General features: G+C 40.4%; 1 protein-coding gene across 3 annotated transcripts in view; it reads right to left on the reverse strand.

The window, feature by feature from the left end:
* The window catches only part of AP3B1 (adaptor related protein complex 3 subunit beta 1), a 156,644-nt gene extending 154,355 nt beyond the window's left edge, over positions 1 to 2,289 (reverse strand). Inside the window, exon 1 of one of the 3 annotated variants that reach the window (XM_060761621.2) lies at positions 1,936 to 2,285. In XM_060761621.2, coding sequence (XP_060617604.2) covers positions 1,936 to 2,069 — 134 coding nt within the window. In that variant the 5' untranslated portion in view covers positions 2,070 to 2,285. Of the gene's footprint in view, positions 1 to 1,935 lie in introns of all 3 variants that reach the window. The other 2 variants (XM_060761623.2, XM_060761622.2) reach the window with 2 other exon arrangements.
* Between the last annotated feature and the right edge of the window lie 24,863 nt (positions 2,290 to 27,152).

Genomic DNA, 27,152 nt, shown 5'->3' on the forward strand with positions numbered 1-27,152 from the left:
TTTGAACCACAGATATTTTGTTCAGCAAGTTCAGCAGCTCCACAGTTTAACCCGCTGCAACACTGGAGGCTCCATATTCTTCTCGTGCAAGGTGTTCCCATACAAACCATGCCCTACGAGGAGCGGCTGAAGGAGCTGGGTATGTTTAATTTGGGGAAAAGAAGGCCAAGAGGGGACATGACAGCCATGTTTAAACATCTGAAAGACTGTCCATTGAGGGGGGGGGGGTGAGCTTATTTTCTGCTACCCTGGAGACTAAGGGCCCTTCCACACAGCTCAGAATATCAAGGCAGAAAATCCCACATTATCTGAGTGCGGACTAAGATAACTCAGTTCAAAGCAGATATTGTGGGATTTTTCTGGATATAGGAATGTGCAGAAGGGTCCTATGGGCCCTTCCACACAGCCCTCTACCCCAGAATATCAAGGCAGAGAATCCCACAATATCTGCTTTAACACTCAGATGATGTGGGATTTTCTGCCTTGATATTCTGGTTTATATGGCTGTGTGGAATGGCCCTTAGTTATCCGAGTCCACACTGCCATATATTACAGGGCCCTTCTACACTGCCCTATATTGGAGAATATCAAGACACTAAATCCCACAATATCTGCTTTGAATTGGGTTATCTAAGTCCACACTCAGATAATGTGGGATTTTCTGCCTTGATATTCTGGGTTATATGGCTGTGTGGAAGGGCCCTTAGTTACCTGAGTCCACAATGCCATATATTACAGGGCCCTTCTACATAGCCCTATATGGGAGAATATCAAGGAACTAAATCCCACAATATCTGCTTTGAATTGGGTTGTCTAACTCCACACTCAGATGTGGGATTTTTTGCCTTGGTATTCTGGGATATAGGGCTGTGTGGAAGGGCCCACAGTGCAGAGCAGATAATTTGGGATTTTATTCATTTGTGTGGAAGGGAGCGATGGGTTCAAATTGCAGGAAAGGGGATTCCACTTGAACATCAGGAACAACTTCCTGGCAGTGAGGCTACTTCCACACAGATTTATTTTATTTATTTATTTCACTTGTATACCGCTATTCTCAGCCATCAGGCAACTCAGAGCGGTTAACAACCAGTATCAACAACGCAGTACAAAATCATTAATCATTTAAAACAGTAATATCAATTAGCTAACATCAAAACATCAATACAACAATACAGCAAAACAACAATCCATCACGTCTCGTCAATAGAATCAGCACCCGATCTCGTTGTCCATTAATCCATATTCCAGTAATCAATCAATGGCACTGCTTAGTTAAAAGCCTGTTCAAAGAGCCAGGTCTTCACTCTCTTCCGGAATGCCAATAAGGAGGGGGCCGATCTAATGTCTGTAGGAAGGGTGTTCCACAGCCGGGGGGCCACTACTGAGAAGGCCCTGTCTCTCGTCCCCACCAGGCGTGCTTGTGAGGCCGGTGGGACCGAGAGCAGGGCCTCCCCAGACGATCTTAATGTCCTAACTGGTTCATAGGAGGAGATGTGTTCGGACAGATAGGTCGGGCCAGAACCATTTAGATAATGTGGGATGAATAAAATCCCACATTATCTGCAATGAACTGGACTATATGGCAATGTGGACTCGGATAACGCAGTTCAAAGGCGATATTGTGGGATTTTCTGCCTTGATATTCTGGGATATAGGGCTGGACTATATGGCAATGTGGACTCAGATAACGCAGTTCAAAGGCGATATTGTGGGATTTTCTGCCTTGATATTCTGGGATATAGGGCTGTGTGGAACAGAGAGCTGTTCAGCAGTGGAACTCTCTGCCTCGGAGTGTGGTGGAAGGATCCATGGAGGCTTTTAAGCAGAGGCTGGATGGCTATCTGTCGGGGCTTCTTTGATTGTGCTTTTCCTGCATGGCAGGGGGGTTGGACTGGATGGCCCGTGTGTTCCCTTCCCTCCCGCTTGGCCACTTACTTCTTCCCGTCGCTGCTGAAGAGCCCGAAGGCCGCCGGCAAAGAGGAGGAAGCGGTGGTGGGCGTCGCCTCTTGGCCCACCTCCGCCTGCGCATCCCCGGCCTGGTCGTTGTAGCCGACACTGTTAGCCGACATGTTCCCGTGAGAGTCGCTTCCCTTGCCGCTGCTTTCTCCCTGGGCCTCGCCTTCCCGCTGTTCCTTCCTTCCTTCCTTCCTTGCTTCCCTCACACAGACACAATCCGGCTCGTCCCGGAAGCTGACGGCAAGCAAGCAGCACTCCAATGTTGGTCACGTGCTCCTCGAAGGAGGGAGGGGGGGAGAAGTGGGAGGGGAAGAACGGCTGAATGGGATTTTCTCCAGCGCCGCCGTTGTCATGGGAACGCAAGGCCCTTCCCCCTCAATTTCCATAAGCTCCGCCCACTGTCACGAGGGGCTCCTCCTTTCCTCCTTAAGCGCCCAAAGGCAGTCACGAGCGCCAGGAAGGAAGGAAGGCGGTCCCGTTATCGCGCTCGCGCTCTTGTTGCCACGTAGGCAGAGCCCCCGACTCCAGGCCAGGCCTGGGCCAACTTGGGCCCTCCCTCCCTCCAGGTGTTTTGGACTTCCAACTTCCACCATTCCTAACAGCCTCAGGCAGGGCCGTAGCCAGAAAAAAAATTCGGGAGGGGTTGAAATTTGGGGGGGGGGGGTTTGAAAATTTCACGGGGGGGGGTGTTCAGAAGCGGCCCTAGGTAATTTTCAAAGTAAGCAAACAGTATTTTGGAGCCCCCCCCCCCCCCCTAACCAATCACTGATATATATTTTCTGTTCGTTGTGGGAGTTCTGTGTGCCATATTTGATTCAGTTCCATCAATGGTGGAGTTCAGAATGCTCTTTGATTTAGGTGAACTATACATCCCAGTAACTACAACTCGCTTATGTCAAGGTCTATTTTCCCCCAAGAGCGCCTCAAGAGCGCCCCTGGGCTAAATCAACTATACTGCAAATGCTTACTTTGCGTAATGGGTGAGCCGCCCCTGGGGGTGTTGAAACCTGCCTCCTAGCTCATGCTGAAGCAAAGAGCACAGCAGGGGGCAGAGCAACCTTCAATAGCCCGCAGCTCCGCCCCTGTCAACCACCTCCACCAAGTCTGGCCTCCTTAATGAGAGCATTCAACACCCCCCCCCCCCAACTTGGTTGCTTCACTACATCCACTATTGCTGCAGGTAATGACAGTGTGAATAAATTGTCAATATTTGCTTCAGATAGTGCTTACAGTTCTGGAGGGACTCTTAATTTTTTGCATCTCATAGACTTAGCATGGGGATTTGGTTAACCAGTCAAAATTCATGAGTAAACCAGGGTTTTTTTTAAAAAAAATCTGAAACATTTCAGGGGGGGTTTGAACACCTAAAACCACCCCCTCGCTACAGGCCTGGCCTCAGGCCCTTCCTTTTTCCTCCTCAGCCACTTAAACTGTCTCCCCAGAAGCATGGTTTTGGATTTCTAAGGCTGAGAAAGTGTGACTTGATCAAAGTAACTCGGTGAGTTTCCATAGACATTTAAACCCTGGTCTCCAGAGTCATAGGCTATAAGGCAGTGGTTTTCAACCTGGGGTCCCCAGATGTTTTTGGCCTACAACTCCCAGAAATCCCAGCCAGTTTACCAGCTGTTATGATTTCTGGCAGTTGAAGGCCAAAACATCTGGGGGCCCAGGTTGAGAACCACTGCTATAAGGATTTGGTGAAAAATCCAGAACCATGTTGCCAGGGGAAATACTCACTGTCTGGCTGTTGAAGATTTTGTATGTATACAATCTTCTATCTATATAAATAAAAATGTAATGTCCGTTTGTGGGATTAATAGAACTCAAAAACCACTGGATGAATTGACACCAAATTTGGACACAATGCACCTAATAACCCAATATATGTTCTTCACTCAAAAATTGATTTTGTCATTGTTGTTGTTCATTCGTTCAGTCGTCTCCGATTCTTCGTGACCTCATGGACCAATCCACGCCAGAGCTCCTTGTCGGCCGTCATCACCCCCAGCTCCTTCAAGGTCAGTCCAGTCACTTCAAGGATGCCATCCATCCATCTTGCCCTTGGTCGGCCCTTTTGCCTTCCACTTTCCCCAGCATAGGGAGTTGTAATTACTGGGATTTATAGTTCACCTACAATCAAAGAGCATTCTGAACTCCACCAATGATGGAACTGAACCAAACTTGGCACACAGAACTCCCTTGACCAACAGAAAATGCTGGGGAAAATGGAAAGAAAAAGGAAGAGGGGCCGACCAAGGACAAGATGGATGGATGGTATCCTTGGGTTTGGTGGGCATTGACCTTGAGGTTGGGAGTTGTAGTTCACCAACATCCAGAGAGCATTGTGGACTCAAACAATGATGAATCTGGACCAAACTTGGCATGAATATTCCATATGCCCAAATATGAACACAGATGGAGTTTGGAGGAAATAGACCTTGACATTTGGAATTTGTAGTTACTGGGATTTATAGTTCACTACAATTAAAGAGCATTTTGAAACCCACAAATGACAGAAATGGCGCAAACTTCCCACACAGAACCCCCATGACCAACAGAAAATACTTAAGGCCATCCAGTCCAACTCTCTTCTCCAGGGCAAGAAAATGTAATCAAAGTCCTCCTGACAAAGAGCCATCCAGCCATACAGATAAATAGATAGATAGATAGATCCAGAGAGCACTGTGGACTCAGATAGATAGAGAGAGAGAGAGAGAGAGAGAGATGTTATTCACACACACACAGAGATATAGTATCATAGATTTGAAAGGGACCCTTAAAGAAGGACAATGATATCTTGCATGTTCCAGGGTGGGCAAACCAGACACTCTCCACATCAACACTGACAAAGAAACAGCAAGAAATACTGTTTACCCACAAGCATAAAGAAATTGCATATATTAGAAACCAACACTTTCTCATTACTTTATTTTCCAGATCAACAGACGGCCACAGCAACGCATGGCAGGGGACAGCTAGTACTATATATATCTATATATAGTGTATGTACAAAGCTGGGTTGCAGCTAAACATAAAAAAAACCAATATGATGGCAAGAAGAATGATTGACAACTGGGAAATAGAGGGAGAAAACGTGGAGGCAGTGACAGACTTTGTATTTCTAGGTGCAAAGATTACTGCAGATGCAGACTGCAGCCGGGAAATCAGGAGACACTTCCTTCTTGGGAGGAGAGCAATGACAAATCTTGATAAAATTGTGAAGAGTAGAGACATCACACTGGCAACAAAGATCCACATGGTCAAAGCAATGGTATTCCCCATAGTCACCTACAGACGTGAGAGCTGGATCATAGGGAAGGCTGAGTGAATGAAGATAGATGCTTTTGAACTATGTTGGAGGAAAATTCTGAGAGTGCCTTGGACCGCGAGAAGGTCCAACCAGTCCTTACTTCAAGAAATAAAGCCTGACTGCTCATTGGAGGGCAGGATAATAGAGGCCAAGATGAAGTATTTTGGCAACATCATGAGAAGAAAGGAAAGCTTAGAGAAGACAATTATGCTGGGGGGAAAGGAAGGAAAAAGGAAGAGGGGCCGACCAAGTGCAAGATGGATGGATGGTATCCTTGAAGTGTCTGGATTGACCTTGAAGGAGCTGGGGGTGGTGAAGGCCGACAGGGAGCTCTGGCATGGGCTGGTCCATGAGGTCACAAAGTCAGAAACGACCGAACAACAACATATATCTATATATTTTTAAAAATGTAATGTTCGTTTGTGGGATTAACAACTCAAAAACCACTGCATTAATTGACACCAAATTTGGACACGACATCTATCAGGCCAACAAGTGACCATCACTCATAAAGACACTGAAAAACACAGCATAAGAGACCTTAAAAAACAAAAAACACATTACAACACATGCACAAAACCACATATATACATAAACACACATATACACAAACATATACACACACATATACACACACACAAAACATACACAGACTGGGCCACAGCAATGCGCGGCAGGGAATGGCTAGTATATACATGTGTGTGTTTGTGTATATATATATATATATACACACACATGCATACACTATATATTTTATGTATACAAAATATACTACGTATTTTGATTATATAACCTCTGGTGGCACAGTGGGTTAAACTGCTGACCTGCTGAACTTGCTGATCGAAATGTCGCTGATTCGAATCCAGGGAGTGGGGTGAGCTCCCGCTGTTAGCCCCAGCTTCTGCCAACCTAGCAGTTCAAAAACATGCAAATATGAGTAGATCTATAGGTACCGCTCCGGCGGGTAACAGCACTCCATGCAGTCATGCTGGCCACATGACCTAGGAGGTGTCTACGGATAACGCCGGCTCTTCGGCTTAGAAATGGAGGTGAGCACCAACCCCCAGAGTCAGACACGACTGGACTTAATGTCAGGGGGAAACCTTTACCTTTAAGCTATCATCAAAATATCTCTCCCTTATGCATTGCCCTGCATAAGGGAGAGATATTGTGGGTTGAAGGGAAGACTCGTTTATTGGGCATTGTCTTTCTTCATCCATGCAGGGGGGGCTGTGTGGAGGCCTCTTCCACACAGCTGAATAAAATCCCACATTATCTGAGGCTTCTCTCATGTCCCCGCATGAGGATCTGGAGCTGATAGAGGGAGCTCATCCATGCTCTCCCCGAATTCGAACCTCCGACCTGTTGGTCTTCAGTCCTGCCAACACAGGGGTTTAACCCACTGCGCTACCAGGGGCTCCTAGAGCTCAGGTTGCACTGTATTAGGTGCTCTGTGCTCTTCTCCACACTCGCATGACGTTTACTCCACTTTGTAGCCCCAACTCTGGGGGCTGGTGCTCATCTCCATTTCTAAGCCAAAGAGCCGGCGTTGTCCATAGACACCTCCAAGGTCATGTGGCTGGCATGACTGCATAGAGCATCATTACCTTCCTGCCAGAGTGGTACCCATTGTTCTACTCAGATTTGCATGTTTTTGAACTTCGAGGTTGGCAGAAGCTGGGGCTGACAGTGGAAGCTCACCCCGCTCCCTGGATTCGAATCGCCAGGGAGCCAGCAGCTCAGCAGTTTAACCCACTGCGCCACCAGGAGCTCATATATCCCAGATATGATATTAAAACCTGAAAAAATGGTAAAGACTTTACCTGGTGCCTAAAAGTTAGGAAGAAGATGCCACATACACTTGCTTAGTTGAGGTTTGCGTACCTTCAGTTAAAAGGTCCTATCATAGTAGTTAATTTCAGAAAGTGGATCTCACAGAGAAGTGCCTCTGATTATAATTGTAACTCCTTCCCTCTGAGCAGCCCCTCTGAGCTGCTTCAGACGTCCTGGCTGCAGGCCATGAAGGGAATTAAAGGTCAGAACTAGTCAGTGGACCTGAACTTCACCTTGTCAGATTCTAGACTCTCAAACCCATCTGTCTAATTTACATATTATGCAAATTATTTAATTATGCATGCTCTGATTTGCATTTTAATGCAAATCTGGTTGTTGCCATCTTTCCTATCTCTATGCCACATACATTGTTGCCGCTTTTCTACCACTCTCTTTACCCCTTTGTACCTTTTAAATATAGGAAGTGCTAACGTTAAAGAATGGATAAATGGTAATATTTAAACTGGTGGTCTGGAAACAGAGAGATCCAATTTCAGATCCCTCCTTGTTTTGTTTTGTTTTGTTGTTGTTTTTTCAATAGCAAAAAGTTATAGATCTATGAAAATACTGCAGGAAACCCATGAGAGTGATTTCAATTGATCTGTGGGGGAAGGATGCAAAATAACACAAGGGCAAACAGGAATAATTGCATGAAAGAAACATAGTATGATGTCCTTCAGCAAGCCAGATTCAATATTTTATGGTAACTAGAAAATACTCTAGTTTAATTCCCTTTGTCCTAATCAAGTTTTTATTACATTACGTGTGCTAATAAAGCCGTTTATGCTAGTATGTCAGTACTTTGACACAACTGTTATTTGTTAATGTTTGGTCAAGGTGACAATAAACATTTGTACTCCTTCCATTTTGATTCTCCTCACTTCTAGTGAGATCATCCTACCAAACCATGTGTATATTTGCCTACAGAGACTGCACCTTTTTGGTTGTTTCTTAACATAGCCTACACGGCCAATAAAAATGGTACTTCTAATAAATTTTGTATATACATCTTTTGTTCCCATTACTTAGGAGCACAACTCATTTAACTTCAACATATACGTGAATAAATTGTTATAATGTCCATATCATTATCCCAAGAAAATAAATGTGGAGATGGTTCTCCCAAAAGGACTTTATCTGATCTTTATCATTGTTTGAATCTATTCCTTCAAAATGTTAATATTCACATAAAACATCTACTTCAATGAGTTTCTATTTTGTCCTGTCTTCTTGCCTTTCTCTACCACTTCCTTTTCTCAAGATACCCATAAGAGGGAGGCCATCTCAGACATATATCTAGATAAGGCTGGAAAGAAACCAATAGATAGCACAACTATCAGCATTGACCTAATAGGCTCACTGTGCCCAGGGTTGTTAGCAGACAGGCCATAATATCCTGAATTAGCTGGAGTTTCCATATACTTTCCTAGAGCAGTGCCATATTCTACACACATAGCAGAGACAGGCAATTTCTAGAAGGAGAGCAGCCATATTGGACCAGCCCTCTCTACTGGGACCTCTCTCTACCATTGCCATCATGCCACGAAATTTTGATGATGAGTGATAGTGGCAGAAAATACTGTAAATTTGCCGTTTTCATTGAAAGTGCACATCCCATTGGTTTTAGCAGCACGAGAATGGGACCCATCTTGCCCATTTCTCTTTGGACACAAAAAAACAATGTTTTTAAAGGATGATTTGGGTTTAAAATAATCAGAATCAAAGTGATTAAAAGACTGGAGACCATGCCCTATGAGGAGTGGCTTAAAGCACCCGTCATGTTTAGCATGCAGAAGAGAAGTCTGAGAGGGGACATGATTGCCATGTTTCAGTATTTGATAGGCTGTCACACAGGAAGAGGGAGGAGGCTTGTTTTCTGCTGCCCTGGAGTCTAGGGCTCTGAACAATAGGTTCAAATTACAGGAAAAGGGATTCCACATGAACATTAGGAAGAACTTCATGACAGTAAGACCTATTCAGCAGTGGAACTCTCTGCCTTGGAGTGAGGTGGAAGATCCTTCCTTGGAAGTTTTTAAACAGAGGCTAGATGGCCATCTGTCAGGGGTGCTTTGTGCTTTTCCTGTACAGCAGGCAATTGGACTAGATGGCCCAAATAACCAAACCAAATCTAAAGTTGACCAAAAACTGATTTGTAACCCTTTGGGTACTAATGTTGGAGAGTGATCCCTGGTCAAGTGGTCCCTGGTCAAAAAAAAGGTTGGGAACCACTGATTTAGAGCATCCCCAGCAGATAGGTGTCCAGTCTCTTTTTGAAAGAAGACCCCACCAACTCTAGGCAATTGATTCTATTGGCAAAAGCCTCTCATTTGAAGAACTTCCTTCTAACATTGATAACATTCTACTCTCTTGTAATTAAAAAAACATTACATGAAGTTCTACCCACTGAGGCAGCAAAGAATAAGTCTACACCTTCCTCTTTGTCACAGCCCTTGAGACATTTAAAAAGTGCAATCATGTCACCCCCTCAGTCTTCTCTTCAACATGATGGACATGCTTTCCTTCAACCTCTCCTTATATGAGGATATTTTGCTCTCCATTCCTCATTCTCATTGTCCTCTGAATCTTTTCCAACATCCTTCTTAAAATGATGCACCCAGAACGGAGCATAGAAATTCAGGTGTTGGCTGACTAGCACAAAAGATAGAGGACTTACTTCTCTCAACCTGGAAACTATGGCCTTGTCTACACTGTCATACAATGCAGTTAGAAACTGCATTATATGGTATGTATATATTCGTATAATGCAGTTTAGCTGCATTGAATTGCCTTCTTCAAATCTACACTTGGCCAGCAATTTCAACCCACATTATATGGCAGTTTAGATGGGGTTCTCTGCTTCTGTTAATGCAACTTAGGGCCCTTCCACACAGTCCTATATTCCAGAATATCAAGGCAGAAAATCCCATATTATCTTAATGTGGACTCAGATAACCCAGTTCAAAGCAGATATTGTGGGATTTTCTGCCTTGATATTCTGGGATATAGAGCTATGTGGAAGGGCTCTTAGATAGTATTTGGCTTTGTTGCAGCATCACACGGTTAGATCATGCTCAACTTATGATCAACAGTAATCTTATGGTCCCTTTCATATGTCATACTATTGAGCCAAATATTCCCTAACCTATACTTGTGCATTTGTTTTTTTATGCCTAAAACGGTGTATTTTAATGTTGAGACAAATGTTTTTAATGTGCTCTGCCCTGAGTCCCCTTTGGGTTGAGAAGGGCAGAATATAAATGTTTTAAATAAATAAATGTAAAATTTTATATTTATCTCTGTTGAATTCCATTTTATTACTTTTAGCCCTATTCTCTAGTTTATCAAAGTCCTTTTGAATTCTGTTCCTATCTTCCAGTGTTTTAGACCCCGCTGCCAGTTTTGTGTGGCCCACAAATTTGATAAAGATTACCTCCACCCCACCATCTAAACAACTGATAAACACATGGAAGAGCATCAGCTTCAAGACAAACACTGTGGTACTCCCCTCAAGACCTCTTTCCAATTTGAAGAACAAACCACTGATAACAACTCTTGGAGCATGATTTTCTAACAAAGCAATTATCGATCCATCTGATGGTGTTTATGTAGTTAAACTGTTTATGTAGCATCAACGAACAGAGATACTATGTGCATACTTGTTTGGTGCCCTCCTGTGGTTGAGATTGTGAATCTCAAAGTTAAACAAAATTCAAAGTTGAGCCATATCTTTACAAGAATTTTGTAAACTTGCAGAGCTCTTTATCAAACTACAAGGTACACATTTAAAGGAATGGGGTAAATACAGCAATTCAAAAATCTGGTCAGATGTAGTGACCATTGTTTCAACAGGCAGACTGATTTAAAGTTAGAGATTGCTGAGACTCACGGAATAAAAGAGGTTAAAGCAGTTTTCATGGTTTGGGAACCATTTTGAACCACAGGATACACATATGCCAAAAAAAAAAAAAAACTCCCAGAAACTGTCAACACCAATGTACAATTCTTTATAGGTCTATTCATACATAAGACTTAGGATCAATGGGAATCATTCCAGGAATATGTCTATTTACAGAGGCCTAAATTATATTTATTTATTTATTTATTTATTTGATTATTCCCTAATCTGGTACCCTTCTAATGCATTGGACTAAAAGTTCTATAATTCACAATCTGTTCTTATACGTCAGGAGTGTACCAGGCTGGAGAAGACTGAAATATGGTGTAAAATAAAACAGGAACTCTGTCTGAAGAAAGATAAAGAAAGACGGTCCTCTGTTTTATTACAAGAGGAATCATTTTTATTATAGCAGAAATGATTGTTTATTGTTTATCTAATACCTCCAGTGTTGAAAACACCAGAAAGTACAGTAAAATATTAAATATTTATTAACTGCTATCCTAATTGCAGACCTTCTTTTACAGAGTTATTGCAAAATGCACTTTATTCACTGCTTGTTCTTCTCCATATAGATGCCTCTAAACCCATTTATTTTAATGGTTTTGCAGGTGCATAGGATTGGGCATTCAGTCCGCTGTCACTGGATTCTCAAGTCATTATCAAGGCACAAGAAGCACATAGGTCAAGAGTTTGACAATAGCAGATTCATAATTGACTTTACTTGCTTATTATGCAGTGCAATTATAATGTGATTTGCCTCTTGTAAGATTCTTACTGCGTGGGAAATAATGTACAAGATGTTGCTACATTAATAGAGAGTAACTTTGTTTGTTTAATTTTTTAAAAAATCCTAGGAAACAATATGCTATCTGGGGATTGTTGGCTGTCTGGGACATAAACTGAGGATTTGTTGCCATGCCTGAAGTATCCAAAAATAACTAGGCATTTATCCATTATGGTTTCATGTTTACTCTTTCCATCTTGATTCAGCTCTGACCTAGATCATATAAACGAAATCAAAAGTGTCATCATATGTGACCTAGCTCTCATAACCCAAATAAAAAATGTCACCATGTATCTACAGCAGGGAGGAAGGTTTAACTGTCTGACTTGGGTTTAGACAAAGCATACTGCCTTCAGAACAAAAGAAACCAATTTAACCTCTGCTTTGTAAAATATTGTTCCCTGATCAATCTTCCTACTTCAGCAGTGGAATAGCCTGTTTCATTTGCAGAAAGGAACACAGCAGATATATAGTGTCCATATATTATATATTTATTCACAAACGGACTAACGCCCATAGCAATGTTGCGTACTTTATTGTATGACACGGAATTATCACTTTATTAAATCTTGATTCCCATTCATATATATGATAGCAGACACCCAGCTGTGCACATTGTTGTTCACATTCTGGAAGATGTGATCTTGTCATAAAGTTAAAAATCTTCATGCGACCATACTTTTAGTCGTGTGATGGTGATGAATTTATCTAAATCCTCCAACTGATTCTTTTACACCTGTCACCCTACTCCCCCTGCTTTCATCTTATAATTTAATCCCATTTTACCAAATTTATCATTTAAACAAGTTTTATTGTGTTTCATTTTATTTTAGTTAACCATTACAGGAATTTTAAGATAGTGATTAATGTCTATTTATCTGTGTATTTTTGTCTGTTGTCTTTTATTGTAGATATGGGCAGCAGACTAATCAATAATCAGATCTATCCTATCTTATCATATACTTTTACTTCTCCTTGTCTTTTTATTGATACAGTATTATCTAGGTTGTTTGTTTTGTTGTTGTTGTTTTTTGTCGTGTCAGGAGCGACCGCTCCTGTTGTGAGAGAATTGGCCGTCTGCAAGGACATTGCCCAGGGGAAGCCCAGATGATTTCTGATGTTTTATCATCCTTGTGGGAGGCTTTTCTCATGTCCCCACATGAAGAGCTGGAGCCGATGGAGGGAGCTCATCCGCCTCTCCCGGGATTCGAACCTGCAACCTGTCAGTCTTCAGTCCTGCCAGCACAGGGGTTTAACCCACTGCGCCACCGGGCATATACTTATCTATACTTATCTAGGTGAGTATAGCACTTTGTTCTAAGGCTAAGATCTACATTACAGTTGCTTGCCCATTAGCTCTCAATGGGGCAGAGTGCTGGCCAGCAACAAAGAAACACGAACAAGCCCTTAACACAAAGGAAATGAAAATGCTGAGATGGACACTTGACTTGATACTTCTTGACCATGTGAAATAAAAGTGATCAGCAAGAAATAGGAATAAAAGTGATCAGCAAGAAAATACAGGAAGCTAGACTATGGTAGTACGGCCATGTCATGAGAAGAGAACTAACATCAGTAGCACAAACAGTACTACACATGTAAGACGACAAACACACGGATGGCCAAAGAAAAGATGGATGGACATCAATGAAGACGTGTGCTGCCAACCTCAGACCTGAGGATGCCCAAAACAAAGCCCTGTGGAAATGACAGTCACAATGCTAACCCCTCTTTGGGAAAATTGCTTAGAAAGAAGTATAGTGCTTTGTTATCATTATGTAGTCTCTTTGAAGGACAGTTGTGTTTTCTTTGAAGTCATTACTCTGAAATGCATATTAAAATACACTATATATATACACGTATAAGTCTAGAAATTTTAGTCAGAAATCAGCCCCAAGAACATGGATTAATTTATGAGTCAATGTAAGTACTGTAACTTAATGCTTATCAAAAAGCTCTGAGTGGCAAAAGGCAAGAGCTTAGGCTGTCAAGGAAGAGAAACCTAAAGAAACATCAACCTGCTCTACTCTTTCCATTGGTTATATAAAAATTCATAATTTTGTCCCTAAACATGTCCTCAGTGCAATGCAAGAACACACATATAAATATGTAAATGTGTAGCAGTCAGCTCACAAGATCAATCAACATTCAGATGAAATAAATAAAACCTGTTCTTGGTGGTCTCTGTGAAATCACACAAATGGGCCTTGGTATCTGCACAGAAACCCTCTCCAGATTTTTTGTCAATTGAGCAACCATTGGTGGAAACTTTGCAACTGCTGCCTCATCACATATGCCTCAGTGTGCCCCAGTTTCTCTCCACAGTCTCCTTTTCATCTGCCTTACTAGAAGCATCTTAAGAAAACTCTCCTTACTGTCAGAGTCCTTTTCTTCACTAGTTCTTTTTGTATCTTTCCTGCTTTTAAAAAAGAAAGCAAGTTAAATACTTTTTTCTTACCCTTTCCATTTGGGGATTTTTCATTATCCATATGAGCTTGTAGGATGGCATCAAATGCTTTGTTTACATGGCGGTCTACTTGTAGGTGGGAAATTGCTCCCTCTGGTCACACTAGACATCCATTCCATCTCAAAAGTCCTGCAGAGTCTGTTGAGGCTTCTTAAATCAGGGCCCTGAGAACAGAGTTCTTAAATTGAGATTGGTAGATCGGGGGCCCTTCCACACTTCCATATAATTCAGTTTAATGTGGATTTTATACAGTTGTGTGGAAGGTGCCTAGGAAGAAAAACTGACTTTGGCTGATTTGGTGACTAAGAAGGCAGTACTGACTACAGCATTTCTACCATTAAATAATAAACCAGCAAGGAGTACTTCACTGTGTTTGTAGATCTGACTTTGGTGCTAATATTTGCAGTTGCTTTCAAATAAGCATAAGGCTTGTAGATTCCTGATTTTTGCTCATTTCTGATATATAGGCATGGGATGACACAGAACTGTTCAGCAATCAAGATTTTTCAGCAAAGGGCCCTTCTATACAGCCATATAACCCAGAATATCAAGGTAGATGATCCACGATATCTGCTTTGAATTGGGTTATCTGAGGCCCCCTCCACACAGCTGTATAAAATCAGCATCAAACTGGGTTATATGGAAGTTTGGACTCAGATAATCCAGTTCAAAACAGATATTATGGACAAACTGCCTTAATATTCTAGGTTATATGGCTGTGTGGAAGGGTCTTATGTCCACACTGCCATATAATTCAGTTCAGTGTGGATTTTGTACAGCTGTGAGGAAGGGGCCCAAGAATGAGGTCGAAGTCCTACTACACTAAAGGAACACTAAATGTGGCTAGTCTAGCTTTGCCAGCAAACTGGCTTAAATAAGAAGGAATAATAACCACCCCGGTCAAGAAAATCACATTTAAACTGGATTTTGTATTTCTTCAATCCATGTAGAAAGCTACAAAGACTTTCCATTGTAATCCATCAGGAATTTCATTTTATTCATAAGCAGTTTGTTGGGTGAATCAAAGCAAAGAGATGGGGAAAGGAGACAAAAAGGCACATTTGAGGGTTGGAGTAGCTTCAGCTGCAAAAAAAAATCGATAATAAGAGAATTATAATTAATGGTGCATGAGAACTATGATTGTTTGCTATATGGTAGTACTCATTCATAAGCAACCCGCAGGGCGATTTCATCCACATGTCACGTTGGCTGCTTGTTGCCATCTCCATATGTGACAATGTGGCAAAAGCCATCTCACATCTAGAAAATTGCAGACAGCCCCACCAGAGTTTGTTTCATTGTGGGTTTAGAAACAGTTACCATGGTTCTTTCGCTGGATCTCTGGAAATTTCCTGCTGGCCAATAATGAAGAGAAAAGAGGAATGGAAAGGAGAGAGTCCAGGAACCGGTGACATTTTGCAAAGAGCGAAACACTTAACTAATTGCCCTAGTGTAAAATCTGCTCTAATATTTTATAATTTATAAATGGTTTCTGGGTGGAATGTAACAAATTGTCTGAAAATCAGATCTGTAAGCATTTGCTACACTCAAGTGCGCTTGTATATGAACGAGGTGAAAAGGCCAATAAATTATTTTCTTGGCAGATCAAGGATGAGGAATTTGAAAGATCTATTTTGGAAACAACACTAGATACACAGATGGTAATTTCAGACTAGCAGAAAATTAATCAGACTTTTTTGTCAGACTCCTCTTGCAGTTTGCCTCACTGCATTGCCTATATAGCACTCAACTGTGAGAGGCTGATGTTTATCCTTCTTCTTTGTATACAGTTTCTTCTTTTTAGTCAGTGATTTTTCTTTGCTATGAGCCAATTATTCAAGATCCCTCCATTTCTGATCAGATTTTTTTAAAAAAAATGGTTCTTTTGTTTTTGCTGATTTATTAAAAAATGCAAGTCAAAATAGAAAATGACTACCATGCAACCATCTCACCAGAAAAGTAGTTTATATAATTTACCACTATTGTTAAACTTCCACAAATAAAGTATAATAATACAAAGTGATTCTAAAGGTTCTGCCTCCCATTTAAAAATTAATTTTATTTTTAAACCTGTTTTAGCTTAATAATGATTTTGCTCTGTTTAAATTATTGTGTTTATTTTAGCTGTCTACTATGCTGAGATACCTTGACATAGGATGAGACAGAAATATTTCAATAAATTAATAATGCATGATAAATGCATTTTGTTTGCTAATAAAAGTCATATTCTACACATATTCATGGGTAGCCATGTTGGCATGTGTCCAAACACAACAAAAACACAAATCCACTAAACTGTGTTTCTTTTATGGGGCCAATTAAAAAGCCCAATATCCAAAATATATTGTATGTTGTATTTAATGCTTTTTAAAAAATTCCGCATAAGGAGAATTCCCTTTCCTGAGCGATGGGAAATATCATCCACCGGAAATCTGCTGCCAATTCTATTAATCAAAGGTTCCTATTAGCAATGGGGAAAATAGGAGGAATGTGAGTTGTACTATGTAAACAGAAATCTCACAGAGGAACCAGACATGCAATCAAGCCAATGACAGAGGAAAAATGGCAGATACTCACATCCTTCTTTTATAAAGCAACCAAAATCTTGATGAGTAATTTCATTTTCAGACTAGAAAAGTTTACTTTGATGACTTCAGCAGAACAATGTTAATACTGAAGAGTTTATCTTGGGCCACTACTACATTGCCATACAAAACCCAGTGTAAAAATATGGCAGTGTAGACTCATATAATCCAGTTCAAAGTCGATAAGGTTGATTTATCTGCTTTGATAATCTGGAGTATATGGCTACGTAGAAAGGCCTTGAGAAAGAAAAAAATATGTAAACACTTGGGTGAAATTGTGGTCTTAACTCTATAACATACCATTTTTGCACATTTATCTTCTGAAGTGTGGACTCATCAGCAATTATAGCATATTTAGAATGAAATTACAGTTGTTTGAAGTTAAATGACAGGTGAGTAGTGGTGGAATTGTAGTAAAGAAACCTCATACTAAATATAATCAAAGTGATTGTTACAAGTGGTGGTAGCACCAGACCAAGCTGGATGTTCATAGATGATGATAGTGGCTTGGGACCCTTCTACACTGCTTGATATCCTGTGACCCATCAGAGGTTAACCTGAGGCAGTCAAATTACACCTTAGCTAAACCTGGATTGATGAGGAGTAAACTAGGATTTGCAGGGAACGGGCCTGTGGGGATTGACTCCTGATGTATGAAAATAATGTGCCGGGAGGTGGGGGGGGGAGGGGGAGAGACTCGAGGGGCATCTATCAACCCCACCCCACCCCCGAGGGAAAGGCCAGGTTTTAGGTTGAGACAAAATCCTGTGATTTTTGACAGTGTAGAAGGGCCCTTAGGTAACTAGAAAAGGGTTTTTACAGGTTGTGGAGATTAATAGAGGAACAAATACGGTTCTTCACAGGTGTTGGTGGGGAAAGCACATAAAGGTCTCCACAGGCATGCTTAACTTTGCCATTTAAATCAGTGGAAATTATTAAAAAGGTTTTAGTTGAATTGATTTGGGAAATAAGTTGAGATACAACTTGAATAGTCTTCACTTACAATTATATATTGGGTGAGCTGAATTCAAAATTAAAGTCTCACGTTAAACTTTGGAAGCAAACATATACAAAATTGTTGAAGAACATTGCTGTGGCACAAGACAGAGATTATTGAACAAGATAAAATAGAAAAGGACTCAAAATATTTCTTAAGTTTCTTAAAAGGCTGATTACTGTTGTTTTTACCTGAAACTATCACTGTAGTGTATTGATTTTAACCAGGGGGCAGTGTGAAGTTGTGGTGTTTATGTTGGTTGTTTATTGCTTTATATTATTGTTTTTACATTTTCTGTATTTTGTATGGTTGCGCCTTTGAGTTCTTTGTGAGCTGCCCCGAGTCTCTCTGGGAGATGGTGGCAGGATACAAATACAGGTTTTTTTTTATTATTGTTGTTGTTATTTTCTAAAAAGATAGAAATTGCAAAAGGAGATGGAAAAAAGGTTCTAAAATAAATAAGAATACAAAGAGTATTTCTCTGATGAGAAAGGAAGGGCTAGCAAACACAAATAAGAATTAGTCATTAATTCAAAGATGGGCAAATACAGCCCATACTCTGAATTTGACCATTTTGGGGCAGACTCTCACTCCACCGTTACTATGCGGCTGTGAAGGCAAAAAAAAACAAACCCCTCAAAACAAAACCAAAAAAACACGACCTTGATCCTTCAAAAAAACAGCAAAGCCGTTGCATACAAATTGTTTTGCAAACTAATAGAACTCTTGGAAACGCTATTAGCCTTGTAAATAAGGTTTGTGCACCCATATGCCTTGATTCCAGAGAAAATAATGCTTCTAGCAGTGTTGGAAAAATTGAATGCAAGGTGTATGAGGGATGCATGCTTTCCTTTTAAATTATTACCACTTTGCTATGAGGAAAGGTGTGTGCACTGAATGAATCTTGTTTTGAGGGAAGAAAGGACCCCTTCTCGCTGCTACCACCACTGTGAATTTAGTAGAAGGGATTGGGTAGGATTTCTGACAAGTCCTGATGAGGGTGGAATTTGCATCATGTGTAGGAATATTTGGTATCCATAGTAGAGTGCAGTGCGGCCAGTGCTATATATGAGCTCACATTAAGAACCAGGAGAGAAAATATGCAAGATACTCTGGAAATGTTATTTAAAAGATTAAATCTTTAGTGTTACAGCTAATGCATCTCAAATAAATGAGCAGATAAGCAAAAGAAATCTTACTTTGGTAGAAGTAATGCTGAATCTTATGTTTGTGTGCATCTTGAGACGTGGTGCTCCCTTCTCAAACAAAGGGTAATAAAACATTAAAGACTTTTGGGGAAAATGTGGATGTATGTGTGCCCACTGACTAATTTTTCTCCTGCTTTCCTGGAAACTCATCAGAGACTGGCAGCCAAAAGTTCAAGAATCAGTACCAATTCATGAACAATCAGTTTAAGTAGCACTGTCCCAGAGAAAAGTCATTTTGTTAACATCTATCTATCTATCTATCTACATGTATGTTTGTGTGTTTGTGGTAGAGGTGTCCACTTACATAGACAGCCTCTGACCCCCACAAACAGGCTATAAGTTCAAGTGTTGAGATGCCTCCAAAGGCACTCCCTCAACTGACTTTGCAGGTTAGAGCGAGCACCATGAACATGTAGATCAAATGTTCTCAATGTCCTCTCCAAATACTTCGGTCCACCACCCAAGGAATGTTTTCATTCGGTGAGAATTTCATCCTAGATTTGACGTGTTTCCTCCACTACAGGCAGGCATCCCAGGGTTCCTTGTGTGGAATTTGAATGACCCTGCCCACTGCCTCTCCCTTAACCCTTTTCTACCATTTCCTATGGCACACAGCAAATACAGAGAATTGATCAGCAACTGAACAGACTGGAGGAGACTGACAAACAGACAGCAATAATAATTTTAAAAAACCATGGAAGTGTTAACCCTTCCTTATGCTATCCATGGCTGGAATTACACATTAAATATATACCTATTCTGACTTACATGCAAATTCAACTTAAGAACAAACCTACAAACCCTATCTTGTTTGTAATTTGGGGACGGCCTGTGCTCCAAACACATACAGTTTCAGATTTTAAATTCATTGCAATCACTATGATGACTACAGAACTACAGTCCCCAAGGAACTTGATGCAAAAGTAGAACATTTATTGAATTAGCAAAATTGTTTTATTAATGAAAATGATAATGTATGTTTCAAAAGAGCATATGTAAACATATATGTGCTTGGCTGGCTGGAACAAGAGTATAAAATATTTTGAAAAGAAAAAAAGGAAGGGTGCTACATCTGTTGCAATCCATATAAGTGAGCTGCCCCTTACTACCTACCACTCTCTGGTTGGTCATTTAGTCGTCTTCCTGCAATGCCATTGAAAAGAAAGAAACCGTTACTCAGAATTACCACAGCCATAGGATTAGATAGGTTGTTCAGAGGATTTGAGAAAACTAAAACATGGCTTTCATGTTCATTCCCCTATGATTTTATTTCAATCTATATTTATTATTTATATGCACACATACACTAAAACAAATATACTTTTATTAAGAGATTCTATTTCTCCCTTTATAGTGTAAAATAGCAACCTTATTAACATAACATTTTTCTTTCCTTCTGTAGTTCCAATTATGAACAGCAGAGGTTGTTGTTTTCACAGAAATTTGTAATACACACTCTAAGGCCCCTTCTACACTGCCATATAAAATTCAGATTTTCTGCTTTGAACTGGATTTTATGGCAGCGTAGACTAATACAATCCAGTTCAAAGTAGATAATCTGGATTTTATATGGCAGTGTAGATGGGGGCTAAGATATTATTCTGCATCCTATTAATACTGCCTTCAAGTTGGTTCCACTTAGGGCTTCCCTAACAACATTTATTCAGATATTTGTCATTCCTTTCCTCCCAAAGTGAGAGAGTGTGAGTTACCCAAAGTCACTCAACGACTTACCATGACTAAGTAGGAATTAAAGCACTATCCATCCAGAGGCTGGATCTATACTGCCATATAATACAGATAATCCAGGTAATCTTCCTTGCCCTGGACTACATGAGTCTACACTGCCAAATAATTCAGTTCAAAGCAGATAATCCAGATTTTATATGGCAGTGTAGATGGGGCCATAGAGATTATTGGGGATAACCTGTTAGGATTACTGACCATCGGGGTATAGATCATGAACTGTTAAGATCATAATCTAATCTGAGTATTATTTTAATTATTTATTTCCTATACATACCCCGCCCTTCTCCCCCCATGGGGGGGGGGGGACTCAGGGCGGCCTCACAAATACACCATATGGTGTCATCATAATAAAACAATCAACAATACATTAAAATATAAAAAATATTAACAATAATTAAAACAATTGATTAACACACCCCTATTAAAATCAGTCTAAAATTCATTCCGGGTCAAATCATTGCCATAAGTATTAAAATCCTCTTTCACTTACTACTCACTAATCAAACGCTTGGTCCCAAAGCCAGGTCTTAATTTTCCTTCTAAAAGACAGGAGGGAGGTGGACATTCTGATGTCTCTAGGGAGAGCGTTCCACAGGCAGGGGGCTACTGATGAGAAGGCCCTGTCCCTCGTCCCCACCAAACTTGTTTGTGATGTTGGTAGGGATGAGAGCAGGGCCTCTCCAGATAATCTTAAGTTTCGTAATGGTTCGTACCAGGAGATACGTTCGGACAGGTAGTCTGGGCCAGAACCGTTTAGGAGTAGCAGAGTTTATTTGGTAATAGATAATTGCTGAACATGTAGATATTTTGTTTCTGTTTGATACTTTCAACAGACAATGACACAAGTACACTTCTTTTAAAGATAACAAGATTGTTTACTGATAACTTTGTGTATTTAAAGATTTATTGTCAAGGGTTAAAACTTCAGTAATGTTTCAGACAGTTTGTATCTTGAGTTTATAATCTTTAACAGTTTCTTCATAAACTATGTTGCCTTATGCAGCACTCTTTAGTAAGAGTTTACTTTAAAATAAAACACAAACCTCAATAGTTTCTAAGTTTCTAACATTAGCTTCTGCACTCTTCACAGACTCAAGCTCCAACAACATTCCCATAGGCGCAAGGCTCAACTGACTTCTCTCTGTCATCCTATTTAAAACTGAACATTTTAAACTGTCACTAAGTGAGTTACCTGCAGCCCCTCCCACTGCTTTAGGTATATAGAGACAATGTAACTGCAAACTACAAATAAGACATATGCTTTGGGTTATAAAACAATACATCATAAAACAGGCAAACACCATATCGAGTAGGTTTGAGAAGATTGTTTCCTCCAACAGAGATCACACACACTGTAAAATTATAGCAGTTTGGTACCACTTTAGCATCCATGGCTCCATCCTATGGAATCCAGGGATCCGTAGTTTGCTGTAGCATCAAATCTCTCTGAAGGGAAGGGAAAATATATCACAAAGCTGGTTTATAACCAAGATTCCTCATTTATTGACCACCTATTGGAATTCAATATAAAGTCTTGCACTTAGCCACCCAAAACACAAGTATAAGGTGCCCCCGGTAGCACAGTGGGTTAAATCGCTGAGCTGCTGAGCTTGTTGACCAAAAGGTTGCAGGTTTGAATCCGGGGAGTAGTGTGAGCTTCTGCTGTCAGCCCCAGTTTCTGCCAACCTAGCAATTCGAAAACATGCAAATGTGAGTAGATCAATAGGTACCACTCCGGCAAGAAGGTAACGGCACTCCATTCAGTCATGCCAGCTGAATGACCTTAGAGGTGTCTATGGACAATGCCAGCTCTTTGGCTTAGAAATGGAGATGAGCACTAACTCCCAAAGTCAGATACAACTGGACTTAATGTCAGGGGACAATCTTTACCTTTTAACACCTGGCCTGGTAACAGCAGGAGTAAAATAAATCTAGTGTATCACAGATTATTAGGCAACACTGTGAAGCAACCGCCCCCCAAAAATGCGACAAGAAAGGCATTCTCCAACTGCATTAAGAGATAAGTATTCTCTACATCCAGGGAATTTTTGTTCTAATCCGTACTATTGACCATGTTGTAGTCATTTGGACTGCAACTCGGGGATCAACATTTTAAGGAGAAATTTTAAAAACTGGAAGATTTCCAGGAGAAAGAAATCCAGGTGGTTTCCAGGTGACATTGAGTTTTGAAACCAAGCTTTATGGAGCATGACTGAAAGATCTGGGTATGTCAAGAGTGGAGGGAATGGGATTAAGAGGAAACATAGTAATTGTCTTCAGCATCTGAAAGGTTCACACAGACGAATGATGAAGCAAATTTGTTTGCTGTTGCTCTAGAGAGCAGAACTGGGAGAGCTAAGGCCAGCCATCTGTCAGGAATGTTGTATCTGCAGTGCAGTTCTGGCATTGAGAGCAGTGGGAGGTTTAGATAAACTACAGGATTTATTCCAGCTATATCATTTCACACATGACATTTGGCTCTGTAAGCATTTCATGGTGCTGGCCAGCTCCTAAGAGATTACATATAGGAGCAATATAGGATTTCAATTTTCCTTTTCATTGATAGATTGGAAGATATTTTAAAATGCGTGTCTATATTCATGCTCAACATATCTGGGCATATTTTGTCTCATTTTATCATATCACTTATTTATAATTCAAATAGAACATTATAACATGCCATTAACTTTCCTCGAGCCCCCGGTGGCACAATGGGTTAAACCCTTGTGCCGGCTGGACTGCTGACTGAAAGGTCAGCAATTCGAATCCAGGGTGTGGGGTGAGCTCCCATCTGTCAGCTCCAGCTTCCCATGCAGGGACATGGGAGGAGCCACCCACAGGATGGTAAAACATCCAGGTGTCTCCTGGGCAACGTCCTTACAGATGGCTAATTCTCCCACACCAGAAGTGATTTGCAGTTTCTCAAGTTGCTCCTGGCACACAAAAAAAGACCCTTCCTCTTGCATCCTCTGAAAGGAACATAAAACAGCCATTATCTTCTCCCCCTCTCCTTAATTTGGAGTTTTCAAAAATGACTATACTTTGCTCTAAACCTGAGCTGAGATTCAAAAAGCCGAACTTCGGTTCCTTCCATTGACTATCCCGAAGACCAGAAAAATTGTGATAGTTTTTCTTTCTTTGCTAGTTCTAGTTAAATTAGCAGGTTTAATTTAGAAAGAATATCTGCTGAATTTCAGGACAATAGGCACAGGGCATTTTGCGTCATGCATCCTAAAAATAACAAACAGATTTAAATTCTACAGGCATTAGTGCATCTCTAGGAGTCCAAATCAGATAGAACTAGGCTTGAATTCTAAATGTAGGAAGTAAGAGGTCTAAAGAATAAATAAGTAAATTAGTTCTGGAAGATGGAGGAAGGAAAAGATATAGGGAAGGTTGAGGGAAATGAGAGATTCAAATGTTGGGAGGAATAAAAACGTGCCCTTGGTAAAAAGGAGGGCCTTGAGGATTAAGAAAGCTCATTCAGAGCATTCGGACATGTAGATTTCCTCTGTGGAATCTGCCAGGATACTAAACTAAGTAGGGTCTTACCCACAAATCTTAGTGTAAACATAAGTGCATGATAAAAGGGAATGCAAATGAGAAAACAATGAGCGAGAAAATACTCCCAGAAGATGGACCAGTGGATAAAAAACATGGCTTTTTATATTTAATTCCTTTTTTTAAAAAAATTCTCAAACAGTGGACACTGGAATAGTTGAGAGATTCCTCATCCATATTGCTGACTTTTTAAAATGCTAAAATATTTTAAAATATTTCATTTTTTTCTCATCTCTCTGATAACAGGAATTTATTTATTTATTTTTTTGCAAAAGCCTGGGTCTAGTACATAATTGTGCCATCAATGGCTACTGGTGTAGTAATAGCTTAGAACAGAGCATGAAAATGCAAACAGCTCTCCCATCTTTGCCAAAAAAATATATGCAGAAAATCTTGGGAGGCAAAAAATAAAATAAAATAAAATAAACAACAACCACAACAACAACAACAAAACAATCACCTGATAACCACTGTCATTTATTTTGCTACAAAATACGAGAAGAAATGAATAAGATCAATCCGGCACAAAATAAATGATCTATGCTGTTGACAGGAGTTAACTGGTGCGTTTTCTCTTAAACATTTTAAAGACTGGGGGAAATCCAAAACTTGCACTCTCCGCATTTCCTTCTCATAGTCAAAGTAACTTGCCATCACTTCAGATAAAAAGTTAGTAATACTTGCTCATTAATACTTCCCCTCATCATTTAGACATAATAAAGCATTGCAGGTCATAGCTGATTCAAAAGATTCTGATTTTGGGGGTACACAAGAGTCAAATCTATGCCAATATATTAAAACAAATTTATTCTTGACAAAGCACATCATATGGATTTCCAAACATAAAAGGAAAAAAAGAAAATAAAGCTAAATGTAAAATAGCATCTATATGTGAATCGGAATATAGAATAAGAATATTCAGATTCAAAAGCCCCTTTTGAAGCCACATCCATTAAATTAGAGGGCTACAGTAAGGACCTAATCACATTGGGGAGGGGGTTGCCACAGATTGTGGCGAATCTGGCAGGGACCGGCGTGGAGAACCCATTGCCCCACTCCCCACATCACTCACATTGCCCCTCACCTTATCCCACAGGGGGAAAGTGTTGCCACCTGGCTTCCCTTGTTGTTTTCTATGCAACATGGGAAGCCTCCTATGTTGCTGGCACTGCCTCCTGCACTGCTTGGACCTCTCTTCAGGCACAAAGCCTCACAGCAAGTAGATCAACATTTTAATATTTGCATGAATTTTTTTATTTGATTGTATTTTATTGATTTACCTTGTTATTATTTACCTTGTTTACTTACTATATTAATTATTTGGTTTATTTATTATGTACTTTTGGTATCAAATGGCCATTTTTGTTGTGAGCTGTCCCGAGTCCCTAGAGGGGAGATGGGATGGGATACACATAAAATTATTATTATTATTATCTTATTTATTTATTGACATCATGTGATGAGACCTTCCAGGCTCCATGCCCAAAGAGAGGTCCAAGAGTCATAGGACCAGCAATTTTTCCTGTCTGAAGTCCTAAGTCTCCGCTCATTCAATCACATGTTGTCGAAAGATTACAATTTACTCCATAGCCGATTTTCCAAATAATTTCCAAATTAATTTTGTGGGAAACTGATAATCCGTAACTGGAGAAATGCCCTTCAGCATCTCATGAGTCGCGGAGGACAGAAGCAGAAAGGTTGACGAAAAGCCAACCAGGGAAATTGATTCTATTTTCCATGGTCTGAATGTTGACTTATGTAAGTATTCTACATTTTCAAACTATTAGATCAGGAATTTCTAGCATATTTTTCTAGGGCACTGAGAACAGCTCTTGCTGTCATGGTGACAAAGCATAACAGATATGAGTCAGGATCAATTTATTTGAAAGTATAGTAGTTACTGACTTATACACATAAAAATGGCAAAAAGTGAACAAGATAGGATTTTCACAAAAATAAATTATGCACCTATGTCCCAGACTTTCAAACTCTGGTAATCTCAGGGAACGTGTTCAGTGTTTTCTTTACTCAGATTTCTTTGGGTATGCTTGAGCTGCGACAGAAGCGGATAACACAATGGATTCAGTCTGCTTTGCATATGTAACTTCAATTTGTGCCCATCTTGGCTGAGACCTTGGCCATGTAAAATTACAACCACCATGATTCCATAGCAGTGATCCATGCCAATCAGAGTGATGTTAAACTGCACTAATTCTCCAGTTTAGATACACCTTAAGTCAGGTGCAAGTTCTTGCCATCTAGTTCCTGCCGTCCCCCCACTTAAGCAGCTGAGGGGTAAAAGGAAGGGGCCTGAGGCTGTTAGGAATTATGGTGAAGGGGTATGCATGCTGCACATTCTCAGGAGTGCCTTTCTGACCCAGGAGGATGAAGCGGAGGAAACACACTGACGAGTTGAATCTCCCTGAAGATTACCTTTATTTTACTGGCCGGCAAACAGCAACAGGTACATCAAGACATAAAAGAAAGACTGCTGCCCCTGAAGATGGAGTCGTGGGGTCTTACTGTTTCACAGAAATTCAAAAGCCACATTTTGATTGGTCTTGTACATTGTTCATCTTAATTGGTCTAAGCTTACCAGATACATTCTGATTTGCTCAGGTGCAAAGCAACAAAATCTGGAATAAACTGGACTTTTCGTATCTTGCTGAGATGTGCCCTAGTGGCACCAGCTTATCTCTTAGTTATAAAGTGAACACTGTAAGCTGTGAGAACTGAAAGGGAGGATAGCATGAGAATCACTCCTTTAAAATTGCAATGGCATCTGCTTCCCATAGTCAAATTTT

The sequence above is a fragment of the Anolis sagrei genome, chromosome 2, assembly GCF_037176765.1.
Source record: "Anolis sagrei isolate rAnoSag1 chromosome 2, rAnoSag1.mat, whole genome shotgun sequence".
NCBI lineage: Eukaryota > Metazoa > Chordata > Lepidosauria > Squamata > Dactyloidae > Anolis > Anolis sagrei.